General features: G+C 37.4%; 1 protein-coding gene across 6 annotated transcripts in view; it reads right to left on the reverse strand.

Moving 5' to 3' along the window:
- Positions 1 to 885: 885 nt before the first annotated feature.
- Positions 886 to 12,658, reverse strand: part of PEX5L (peroxisomal biogenesis factor 5 like) — a 396,344-nt gene continuing 384,571 nt past the window's right edge. For all 6 annotated transcript variants that reach the window (XM_082252037.1, XM_082252035.1, XM_082252034.1 and 3 more), the window contains 3 exons: positions 7,911 to 8,076; positions 6,659 to 6,816; positions 886 to 2,386 (listed from right to left, as the gene is read on the reverse strand). In XM_082252037.1, coding sequence (XP_082108163.1) covers positions 2,182 to 2,386; positions 6,659 to 6,816; positions 7,911 to 8,076 — 529 coding nt within the window. In that variant the 3' untranslated portion in view covers positions 886 to 2,181. The remainder of the gene's footprint in view (positions 2,387 to 6,658; positions 6,817 to 7,910; positions 8,077 to 12,658) is intronic.

Genomic DNA, 12,658 nt, shown 5'->3' on the forward strand with positions numbered 1-12,658 from the left:
TGAAATAAGTAAACCCACTGCGTAATTTAACAACCAACCAGATAAATGATTGTTTTTACTCTGATTACTTCTTACTTATCCGGTACAATAGAGTGCTTTAATATTACTCTTTAGTTGCATGGTTGAAGAAACATTTGTTGTGAAAGGAAATTCCTGCTTGTATGGCTGTGTTCAAGCAGGCCTTGACCCGTGTAAAACCTTATAGTGTTGTCTTGGTCATTCAAAACTTCTTGACTAATTAAATCATATCAATTGCTATTCTTGATCTAGAGAAGTGTAATTTCTATATCAGATCGAATTAGATAGCCTGTTTCTTTCTAGTTATACCTGGACTAAAAAATCAATTATATTCTGCCAATCACTTGCTAACAGGGCCTGCAAACTATAAACTAGACTAGTACAATTTTAAGAGACTGCTAGTTAAAAAAAAAATGTTCAAAATGAATAGTCTAACAAGATCTGCATGAGCAGACATCACTCTGACAATTGCAGGGTTTTGTAAAGTTCTAAATGCTGAAACTATAACATAAAGGAAGAAATGCTAAAAAGCACAGGGGCTTATTCCGTAAGATAAACAGCAAAGTATGCAGTGCATTAACCCAAAGCAACCTGTTGGAAATTATCTTTATCTTTTATAACTAGAACTAACATAAATCTGATTGGTTGCAATAGAATCACTGCCCTTGATACATAATTACTGCTTTTGCAATGTTTTTCTAAAATTGCCCAGCTGTTTAACATGCTTTTATCTGAATGCTAACTCACACTGATTAAATATTCAGAGAAAAGGTTTCCATAGAGGCATATAGGATATATTATCAATGACCCATGCTCTAAAATAGTTCTACTGTATCTCCTAGTGTCTACTGTGCAGAATACATATATATATCTTCTCAAGGGAATGATTTCTACAGGTTCCTGTCATCAGAGCTGATATCTATTTCATTGGCAATTTTTCTGGCTGGGGATTTCCAAACACTCATTAACCCCCATTATTCTTAAATAGGTTTGTGTTATTCACATTTGCTTACACATTCTGGCCAGTATAAATTATGATCTGTTTCCAAAAGTCGTTTTTAAACTTTAAAACTCATGAAGAAAAATGGAGAATTATCTTTAAGAAAGCATATATGTATTATTACTGGAGCACCCTTGGGTCCCCATGGAAGCTGTAAGACACTTCACAGCTCTTCCACAACTGAACAGAACCAGTTTTCTCTGGATTAGATTATGTCAGTTTTGCATATGGTTTTATATAAATTTTTACCAGCAATTTTAAGAGTGTACATAATTCATAATCTTAGTGGATAAAAATATCCCTATAGAATATATTTGGTCCTATTTGCCATTTCAGGCAGATTTTTTAAATCTTTCATTACTATCAGACACTAATCTCATGCATAATTAAAACTGACTAAAGTGCAAACATATAGTTACAAACAGGCTTGGTACAGCCTCAATCAGTGCAACTTTCTCTTTGTATTTGTAAAGTTATAATGAATTTTGGCAGTTGGTTATACCTGTATACAATACCTCATATATCAATTTTCAAAGGCATTCTGACAACAACCAACTTCAGAGTCTTGATTACTGCTGTATATTGAGGTGCAGTGGATCTTATAGATGGCATTCCTTGGAAGGTACCTGCTTACATATATATTAGCAGGGATTGCAAAGTGATGCTAATAAAACTACTCCACGTCTACTAACATGTATAACGGCCATACAGGTTATGAGCAATCATTGTATAGTTGGTATAGATCCTCATGCACTGACCAAGAGTTTTCCTTCCTTGTACTGCAGATGGTCATAGTACAGAGCAGCACCTTCAAAACACAGACATCTGATTTAGTTTGGAAGAAATAAATCCAGAATCTGGATTCGTTGCTGTATCAAAGTATCTAGGACTTTTGTATCCAGTCTGATCAGTCTCATAGATATCTAATAAACGATAATTTCTCTGAAAATGGTCTTTATTGGAAAGGCTAATTTAATTCAAATGTTCATAAAATGAATGCAATCTGCAACTCCTTGCTGTTTGTGCTTTTATGTCAGACGTAACTGAGCAATCTTTGGGATAAAAAGGCCAAGTTATCATCTGATGGAAGTACTGAATATCATGCCCATCTGAATTTGCAGCAAACACTTGATTTGTAGAAAAGGGCATTGAGGTCCAGCCTTTCACGATTCTATATTAAAGGCTCTCAAGAGAATATCCAGGTCTCCCACATTGGCAGCATGAAACAGTTCTGGCTGGTCCATCATAGAAAGAGCTATTCTGAGGGCAGCCCAAATATTGCCTGAGATGACTGGGTGAAGAGACTGCAGCTGAGTCCGGCTTTTCCTCTGCAGGCTTAGAGCTGTAAGGAAATTGCTAACAGCCTCTCTGCAAAGACAACATATCAAAGGGAAAACATATCAAAGTCAAAGTCACATTCATATGCTAATGTGATACTTCTAAATTAAAAGAATGCAGATTTTAGAAAGCACTGTTCACAAAATGCAACGTTCTACTATTCCTTCATCATTTTTACCAAGAAATAAATTTTTTCCAAGATATGGCAGTCTTACAGATCACAGGTCAAACATTTGAGCTTCTCTGTCTTCTGAACAGTTAACATATTAAATGAGCATGATAATAATGGAAACTAGTTATTAAAGCCCAACTCCAAAAACATTTAAAAATTCACCCTTGCAGTGGATTAAGGGAAACATACTTACCTTACTCCTCACTCTAGCAGGCTCCCTCCAGCACAGTAATCAATCCCCTGCAGCTACTCTGTAAGCTGCAACTGGCTCTGCTGGCACTCTAGCTTTCTAAGCCTACAATACAGGGTTAATATCTGAAGCAAGGAATCAGGTGAAGTAAGTGACACAGACTGTTTTCCCAGCCCCTAAACATAACAAGCAATTAACCACTTTAAGACCGGAAGGATTTGCCCCCTTAATGACCAGGCCACTTTTTTCAACTTGGCACTGCGTGACTTTAACTGACAATTGCACGGTCATGCAATGCTGTACCCAAACAAAATGTATGTTTTTTTTCCCCAAAAATAGAGCTTTCTTTTGGTGATATTTGATCACCTGTGCGATTTTTATTTTTTGCACCATAAACAAAAAAAAAAGCGACAATTCTGATAAAAAAAAACAATATTTTTCACATTCTGCTATATGACATTCCCCAAAAAAATGTAAAAATCAAAATTTTTTAACATTTCAGGCCAATTTGTTTTCTGCTACATATTTTTGGTAAAATAAATCACAATAAGCGTATTTTGATTGGTTTGCGCAAAAGTTTTTGCGTCTACTTTTTACAGGAAAGATTTATGTCATTTTTATCGTTTTTTTTTCTTTTTACTAGTAATAGCGGCGAGCTGCAAATTTTTGCGGGACTGCGACATTGCGGCGGACAGATTGGACCCCTGACTGACATTTTTGATGCTTTTGGGGGGACCAGTGACATTACTACAGTAATCAGTGCTAAAAATATGCACTGTTGCTGTAATAATGACACTGGCAGGGAAGGGGTTAACATTGTGCGTGATCAAGGGGTTAAATGTGAGCCTAGGGGAGTGATTCTAACAGTGGGGGGGGGGGGGTGGCTTGTGAAATGACCATAGAGAGCTGTATTCCTATATAGAAGGATCACAGGGGCTCTATGGTCATTCCAGGGAGAAGAACAGTCAGCTGTGTTTACAACAGCTGACTGCTCTTCTTTCTCAGCGGTGATCGATAGTGGGTGTCAGGCGGCAATCAGGGCCACCTGCCCGCTGCATCGGCTTCTCCGCTGATGAGCGGGGGCGGGAGCGTGCTGCCGGCAGCGCGCACTCGCCCCCTAGCCTCCTGCACGCGACCGACATATAGTAACGGTGGTTCATGCAGGAGTGGCTGTCTGCCGCAGTACAACTGTGGTGGGCAGTCGTAAAGCGGTTAAGCTACATTATAGGGGTCATGGTTGGGAGCTGCTGCAAGGGTAATTTTCCCTGGAGTAGTAAAATTTGCCATTTTCACCACTTCTGGACTGGAAGGTTTTACCCCCTTAAAGACCAGGCCATTTTAGTTTGGCTTTGTGTTACTTTAACTGACAATTGCATGGTCGTGGGACACTGTACCCAAATTAAATTTGTGTCCTTTTTTCCCCCCACAAATAGAGCTTTCTTTTGGTGGTATTTGAGCACCATTTGCGCTATAAACAAAAAAAAAGAACACAATATTTTTTACTTTCTGCTAAAAAACAGCCAAAAAAAATAATAAAATAAAAATCTAATTTTTAAAATCATTTTAGGCCAATATGTATTCTGCCACATATTTTTGGAAAAAAATCCCAATAAGTGTATATTGATTGGTTTGCACAAAAGTCATTGTGTCTACAAACTAGGGGATAGATTTATATCATTTTCATTTATTTTTTACCAGTAATGGTGGAGATGATCGATTTTTAGTAGGACTGCGGCGTATAGATTGGACACCTAACTGACACTTTTAACACTTTTGAGGGGACCAGTGACATTACTACAGTAATCAGTGCTAAAAATATGCACTGTTACTGTACTTAGGACACTGGCAGGGAAGGGGTAAACACCAGGGGCAATCAAAGTGTGAAGTGTGTCCTTGGAGGTGCTTGCTAACTGTGTAGGGGATAGACTTACTAGATGAACATAGAGATTTGTGTCCCTGAATAGCAGGAACACAGGATCCCTGTGTTCATCTGTGACAGAACGGCGGTCTGCCTTGTTTACATTAGCAGACCACCGCTCTGTCTCTATGGGGAGCAATCACGGGTGGCTGGCCTACATCACGTTTGCTAGACCCGCTGATTGGCTCCCCCCTTTAGCCAATCAGCACACAAGCCAACTGGCTATTGTCCGGAACGACGTACAGGTACGTTTTTTGCAGCAATAGAGCCGACCTGCCACCACACTTTTACCAAATGTTTAAAAATCAACAATGAATTTTAGTGCACACAAAATACAAATTTTTGGTAAGATAGAAATAATAGGGTTGCATCCATTAAATAGGTACCAAACATGTCATGCTTTAAATTTGCGCATACCCGTAAAATGGCAATAAACTACAATACTCGCAATTTTCCATAAGTAATGCTTTAAAAGCATTTAAAGCTCATTGTATTAGAATTAACTATGATTGATGGCCCTAGAATCATTGCTCTCACTTTGATGTTTGTGGCAATACAAGCACATTTGCAATTACATGTGTGTGGAGGGCAACAAGATTGCGTTTAAATTGTTTTTTAACTTCATTTAATATTTAAATTTGTTAACACTTTTTTTTCATTTAACATTATTGCTATCACAAGAGGGTTAACAAGCCCTCTATGTGATAGCATTGGCAGGTGACTTATTACCTTTTGTAATGGATGTAATACTGGTTACATTAGTGAAATGCCTATTTCACCTTATGGTGCATACCTTATGTATATATGTATATATGTTACTGCTGAGATTTACTGCCCTACTAAAAATGCAGCTAGATCACCCCTCCTTTCGGAGAAGCAAGATGGCGCCTGAACAAGGGACACTACACCCAAAATAAGACCTCGTCATGACCTGGAAGGAAGACATAGACACATAGATACTCCAATTATCCAATCACCACCTTATACGTATTATATATGACTATTTCCTGGAAATGACTTTCCTCAGTCTTTATAAAGACAAAAGAGGAACTAATAAAATCAGAACGAACTAATGACTGAACTGACTGTCAGAGTTTGGTTTATTCTCTGTGCGCATATTAATCTTAAATTAGGAAGGAGCAGATATAATCTCGGACTGTTCTGGTCCAAATCCAAAACACTTTCAGGAAACATTAGGGGTCTACAAGACCCCAAATGTCACTCCTGTCCTCCACTTTAGCTGATCAAGCTCGGGGCTGTGCATGATTGGCTGTTTACTCGTTCAAGTTGACAACTTGAAGTCCAAGTCGACAACTTGAAGTCCAAGTCGTACTGTATATAGATGGCCCGTGGATGGTAAGTGGCTAAAGTAGTTGTAAACCACTTTAGTCAAGCTCATTAGCACAGTGTAATGCAGGGTAATGTACTTATAACTATAGCTGCAAATTTACCTCTCTAAAAGTTTCCTCTCTTGGCCCTCCTAAAGCTGCCAATCCATGGCTGTGGTTTAGGACAAGAAAGTTTGTAGATGAAGACATTACATCATGCACTCTCTGCAGCTATACACAACCACCAACAACTGGTACAGCTGTAGTTGTACCAGATCTCTCTCTCCTCTCCACAGTCTGTAAGTCTTAAGAGAAAGAGTGGGCCATCTCAATGGTTTGCTTGGTGTCAGGCTGAATCAGTGTAGCAGAGCAGGGATGATGGTTGGAAAACAGGAGCACTTGTAGGTGTGAAACTAAGCTGGTATAATTAGATTTCTATATTCTCTAGGTATACAACCACTAAAATTAGCTCATGTACAGTGCCAAAGGTTTACAATGGATTACTGCACAGATCTGGACAAATACACAAAACACCAAGATTCAAGTAAGAATACACATGCTGCTTGTATTTAGACAATAACTGCCTACCAAACATAGGTTCTAACCTTTCCTTACTCTATCCAAAACTAAAATAAAAAAGTTTAGATATAGATTCACAATGCAGTTTAAAATGTTATAGTTTCTTATTACTGACCTGTGTGCTCCAAGGTTAATGCAGCTTATTCCTAAATTATATCTGGACCTAATAAATCCTGGCTGTATTTCCAGGGCTTTTGAATAAGCCTCTACTGCTTCTTCACTTCTATCTCCATTGGCTAACGTTGCACCCAGGCGGTTCCAAAGTGAGTAGTCCTAGCAAAGAAGAGTTAGCACAAACTTTTTTTAAGTTCATAGTCAGCTAGCAAAGATAAATATAACATATATCAAAAATGTTTCTTGGTAAAGTGCATGTTAATTATTTTGTCTCTAATGACATCTACATTTAATTAAATAGTATTTATCACTGGTCTAGCTTTAATGCAAGCCTAAAATATATCATGAAGACATTAAAGTCCAGTTGATGCCCCATACCTTTTTCTCTTCTTATTGTTCAATACCTCTGCAAGTAATGTCTTTTGACTGATTGTTGCTTGCTAATGTCTAAAACACCCTTTTCTCTCAGTAAAAATGTTGCACTCAACCTCAACTGTTCTATGCCGGTATAGCTCAATATTAGTCACACCTTTCAGCACTAGTGTCCTCATGCAGACTTGAACTGCAGAAAATGGGACATGTCTGAACAGCAATATTACTGAGTGCTGATAACCTGGTCTACCTGATCAAACGTTGGTGGATACCAGACTGCACACTGCTATTTAGACCATGTGCACAACTGCTGTAATAGGGAAGTGGAAGTATGTACATGGTTAGTACATTGTTTATATGACTGCATATCTATTGCTATGAGTCTATTTGGACTTTAAACTAACTTAAACACATCAGCCACACTGCCAGGAAAAATTATGATTCTACTATTGTGGTTATCCAGCCGTTTTTCTGCTTCTTGGATAACTTCGTTGCTAATTGGACAGAAGTAAAGAACCAGTGAAAAAATGGGGACGGGAATGTGACAACTGCCATACAAAACGGCGAACATTGTCAAACTGAACTATTTGCCTGGAGTTCTGTTTTAATAGGATTCTAAAAAACCGGAAGGAAGTTTCAATATTGTGTGTTCCATAAGGCAGTTGTTAAAGAATGCATAGGGTCACCATGTCAAGGAAGGGCAGGGAGCTGCCTTTGACCATATACACTTCTAAAGCCTTTAGTGTTTTTGATGCTGTGTATCTGCTAAGTATTTTTTATTGTTTAACTGTATTTATTTATTTTAAAATATACATAGGGCATAGGTGGGGAAAGAAGATGTGAAGTTTGCATTTAGAAATTCTTCAGCTTCATGAACTTACTTCAGGTCGGACCATTAAGGCAGAGTTGAAAGCATCTACAGCTCTATCAAACTCCCCACTTAGGTTAAACAAAACTCCGAGTCCAGTCTGCAAGTCTGGGTCTGTTAGGTCCCCATTCTGATGTGCTGCCTCCAGATACAAATCCTTTACCTCTTCCAAGGAAGCACTGAAATTATAACAATTCAAGTTGAGAAAAGCAACCCATACAACATAGGAGAATATGGTCACACATATGATTTAACTTGCCTTATGCCATTGTTGCTATATATCTTGGCTGAGTAGTAACAAGCTGCGTTATTCTGAAAATATTTAATAATAGCTGTTGCTGTTGTCTGTAAAACTCTGTGCATACCAGTGACCGCTTCTAAAAGGATTGTATACATGGCTTATTTTATGTGTACCTTCTTTAGGCACATACCTCATGTCATGTGTGCTGTTTTTAGACATTTGTCTTTATTCTTTGAATATCTTGGGTTGTATGTCTGCTTATTTAGGATCTTTCTGATCTTGTGCTGTCAAACAAACTTGGATGATCTAATTATTTCCTATTGCCTTTATTAAAAGCAAGCTTCATTTTAGCTTTAACTTATCCCTAAACATCATTATCTTCCTTGGGACTGCCTAGTGAGAAATACACACAAGAAATGGCCAATTTGTGTTTATCTTGGATCCCTCTATACTTTTTATGCTGCAGAAAAATAAGCATTTGCTTCCTATCTTTATTCTGAGATTAACCTCCTCTAAACTAGTGCAAAACAGCAATATAATGTATTTGGCTTTTCACCAAAGAAGAACATGATCCCTTCAACCGATAAAAGGCTTCCAGGACTACATGGGCAATTTTCCCCCTGTTTTTGTCTTCATTCAGCATTATTGCACTGTGCCCTTCTTGATTAAGCTGAAATAACCACAGGAAATGGGTCACTGCTAATACGTCTTTAAAAAGTAAACTTAATAAGCATTCAAAAATTGATTTTCAAGTTGCAACAGCAGTTTAAGGGAATCAATCATTACAATGCCAGCATGCAGCTTAGCAATGATTACAGTGCAAGCATATCTAAACCCATATATTGCAGCTTACAACTCCTTAAATAGAATGGCTGGCTAAACCCATATATTGTAGCTTATAAGTCCTTAGATGTAGTGGCTGACTAGTTTTCTTTTTAGGAAGCTTTTTTTTACTTTATTTTCACCTTATGACTCTGCCAGTGACACACTTACAGTCCTAGGGTGACAAATATTCACTAACTTTATCTATGGAGTTTCACTGATACCATGGGACAGAAGTGTTTTAGACTATAGAGCACCTATTGAAAAGTAGTCAAAATCATCTAAGACGCTCCATGTTTTGTTTATACTTCGACTTTTGATATAAGTAGTTATTGTCATTGTTCAAACTTTTTCCAGTACAGTTTTATGATAACTATAATTCTGACACTAGTTTGGTATGAGTTCAAAGTCTTAGAAATCGATGTATATATCATGTTTTGAGTAATAGGTGTCAATTTTTTTGTGTGGTAAGCAAGTCAATAAATGTAATAAATTTAGACCCCAATATAGGTTCCACAATCGTGCAAAATGAATAATTTTTATAATCAAGTAAATACAAGTGTTAAACTGTACTAATTGTGAAACAAAAAACATGTGATTTGATTTTAAATAAAGTAATGTAAAGGAGCTTCTCATTTTAAGGTACAAGCGTTTTAAGGTACAACTACCTGTAGTGATATATAATAATATTAATAACCATACTCCCTAGTGTAATATGTACAAATAAACATTAATCACAATAGCGTAAAGCTTTGGAATTTCCACCAAACAGTGATGTGATAGGTGTCACTACATAAAAAAAGTGTTTCCCTCTTCCGATGAGGATGCCAGAGGCTGTTCTTTAAGAGCTTCTAAAGTCTAGGGCCCCTTTACAATTCTCTGTCTATCGGGGCAGATTTGGAGGGAATACAGGAGTACATATGGGGATACAGGAATCTGTGTAGCGCAGGGGCAGCAAGCAAAAATAATACTAATAAAAAGACAACCGTAACTAGATAGGTACGGTTACCTTGTAACAGAACTGGGCTAACCTTTGGTTAGGTGTACTAATAACAGGGAAAAGGAAAGGTAAGGAATTCAATGTGGTCACAAATATATACTATGCTTTTATTACATGTTATAGTTTTTGCTTGTTAAGACTTTGCGACTTCCAATAACTTTTGGGAAGTTTATTAAATGTAATGAGCACATATTATTGAGCCCATTCCCAATGCATTGTTTAATTTGAATATTTTGTGAAAAATGTGACGTTACTACTAAATTACATGTATTTAGGGGTACCAAAATTACTCTCCTGAGGAACCTGATCAGATACATTTAAATCTTAAAAGCACTGCAATTGCAAATTATAAAAAGAAATTAGGTGTAAAATAATGTTTTAATGTAGGTGTAGATTTCTGCCTTAAGATAATGTCTTTATTTGTTTAAAATATCTTGTGAAGTTGGGACATTACCTTAGCTCAGCTTATGTACTGTTTGTGTACTGCTTAAGTCATAACTGTTTATGTGTACACATGCAAATGGTAAATTGTTAAGGAGATGTATTAATGAGTCCCTGAGTATCCAAAATGAGGAGCTTGAGACGATCTGGGAATTTCTGATAATCAGCCGGCTGGGGTAAGTCTTTGCTTACATTGAGTTATCGGACGTCCTTGGTGGGTAAAGCATTAACGGGACAAAAGGTACTTATTTTATTATCCTTATTGCAACTGTATTGATTGGTGTTTATATGTTATATTGTCACTGTCTGCTGTCCATCGGAGTGTTATAGATAAGAAAAGGAAGAATAGTGCTGTTAACAGTTTATATAAAGCAGATTACATAATTAGAGAAATCTATGGGAGCAGGATGGATCAACGATGACAAGAAAAAAAAAAATACTAGACATAAAGGGAAGTGTTCAGTAGTTTAGTTGGATTGAGAGGCAGGCCATACATCTAGAAAAGTCTACAATATGAGAAAAAGCCAAAACAGAGAAACAATGGTGAAAATGTATAGGAATCACATAATGTTTGGCCCTGGCCCAAAACAGAATGCTTTATATGTTGTCAGAGAAGGAAGATGGGATGAGCAGTATGGCAGAACTGTCTGATTTATAGAAGTTAGCTTTAGGTTTATTGCAGTAGATGGCATGAAAGACATATTAGAACAAAATAAGGAAAGCAGATTTTAGGGAGGTAAAACAAACTTAAGCGGGCAGTCCTCTTTCTTATAAAAGGGGTCCCAGCGGCAGATTCTGTGGCGCACCTCTCCCGCTGCTTCTCAGTCGTTTTCCCTGCTTACCGGAGCCGTCAGTAGCGCGGAAGACGATCCGGTCCTTTCCCCTTTTAGGCAGGAAGTCGAGTGAGGGCAAGCTGGCCCCTTTTTGACTCTATGGCCTTGGAGGACCGGAGTGACGTCATACGTTGCTTCCTCCCAACGACCTTAAAGGGCCTCATGATGAAAAAAAAAGACTTTTTTTTTTTTTTGGATTTTGCTTTTTAGTGTAAATGTGAGATCTGAGGTCTTTTTGACCCCAGATCTCACCTTAAAGAGGACCTGTCCTGCTTATTTCTATTACATGGGATGTTTACATTTCTTGTAATAGGAATTAAAGTGATCAAAAATGGTTTTTAAAAGGGACAGTGTAAAAACTAAAAATAAAAGGTAAAATAAATAAGAAAAAAAATGTAAAGTGCCCTGTCCCTCTGAGCTTGCGCGCAGAAGCGAACGCATACGCAAGTCCCGCCCACATATGTAAACGGTTTTTAAACCACATGTTAGGTATCTCCATGATCGTTAGAGCAAGAGCAAGAGCAATAATTCCAGCATTAGACCTCCTCTGTATCTCTAAGCTGGTAACCTGCAGAAATGTTGTCAATATTTGTCGCCATTCCACGAGCGCGTGCAATTTTGAAGCATGACATGTTGGGTATCTAGTTACTTGGCGTAACATTATCTTTCACATTATAGAAAAAAATTGGGCTAACTTTAAAGTTTAATAAGGTAATATATCTGTGCTCATAACAAATTATCATAAACCTGAAAAGCAAAGGCAGCCAGCACAAAAAGGCAAGATTGCACACCAATATAACATATAATTTAAGGAGGCAACGCCAATGCAAGTGTATATATATAAAAACAATATAGCAAAAGATAACAAAAGTTCATGATCAATTTAAAAGTCCATAGTGAAAGGGATGATGCTCTTCCAAACACCCATGGAAAGAATGAATTCAAACAAACCACGTGGAAATAAGATGGACTCTTACCAAACAAAATTGACCCTCAATGATGGAGAGGTCAATAACAGCAAAAACCTGTAAATGAATGGATTCCAGAAGTGGCTGTGATAGATCCAATTGATTCCAATGGAAGATGATGGCACAAGCTTATTCACATCCCTATGCTCAAATGAACAAATCACCTCAAGGAAAGACAAGCTAAAATAGTGTAGTATGTCCAACCAATACTAATTTATTAAAAGTATTGCACTTACAAGCAAGTAAAGAGTGAAGGCATATAAAGCATCCATTGTTGGCGTACTTACGTCATATGTCCTGTGCTGCCTTACGCGTTTCGTCACTAATTGACGTCATCAGAGGCATGATCAGAGATGTTCAACTGAATATATATATATATATATATATATATATATATATATATATATATGTGTCTAGTAATAAAAACCGGCTAAGAAACATTTTTTTTCCCGTATG

This window comes from Pelophylax lessonae (assembly GCF_965119305.1).
Source record: "Pelophylax lessonae genome assembly, chromosome: 3".
Lineage (NCBI taxonomy): Eukaryota > Metazoa > Chordata > Amphibia > Anura > Ranidae > Pelophylax > Pelophylax lessonae.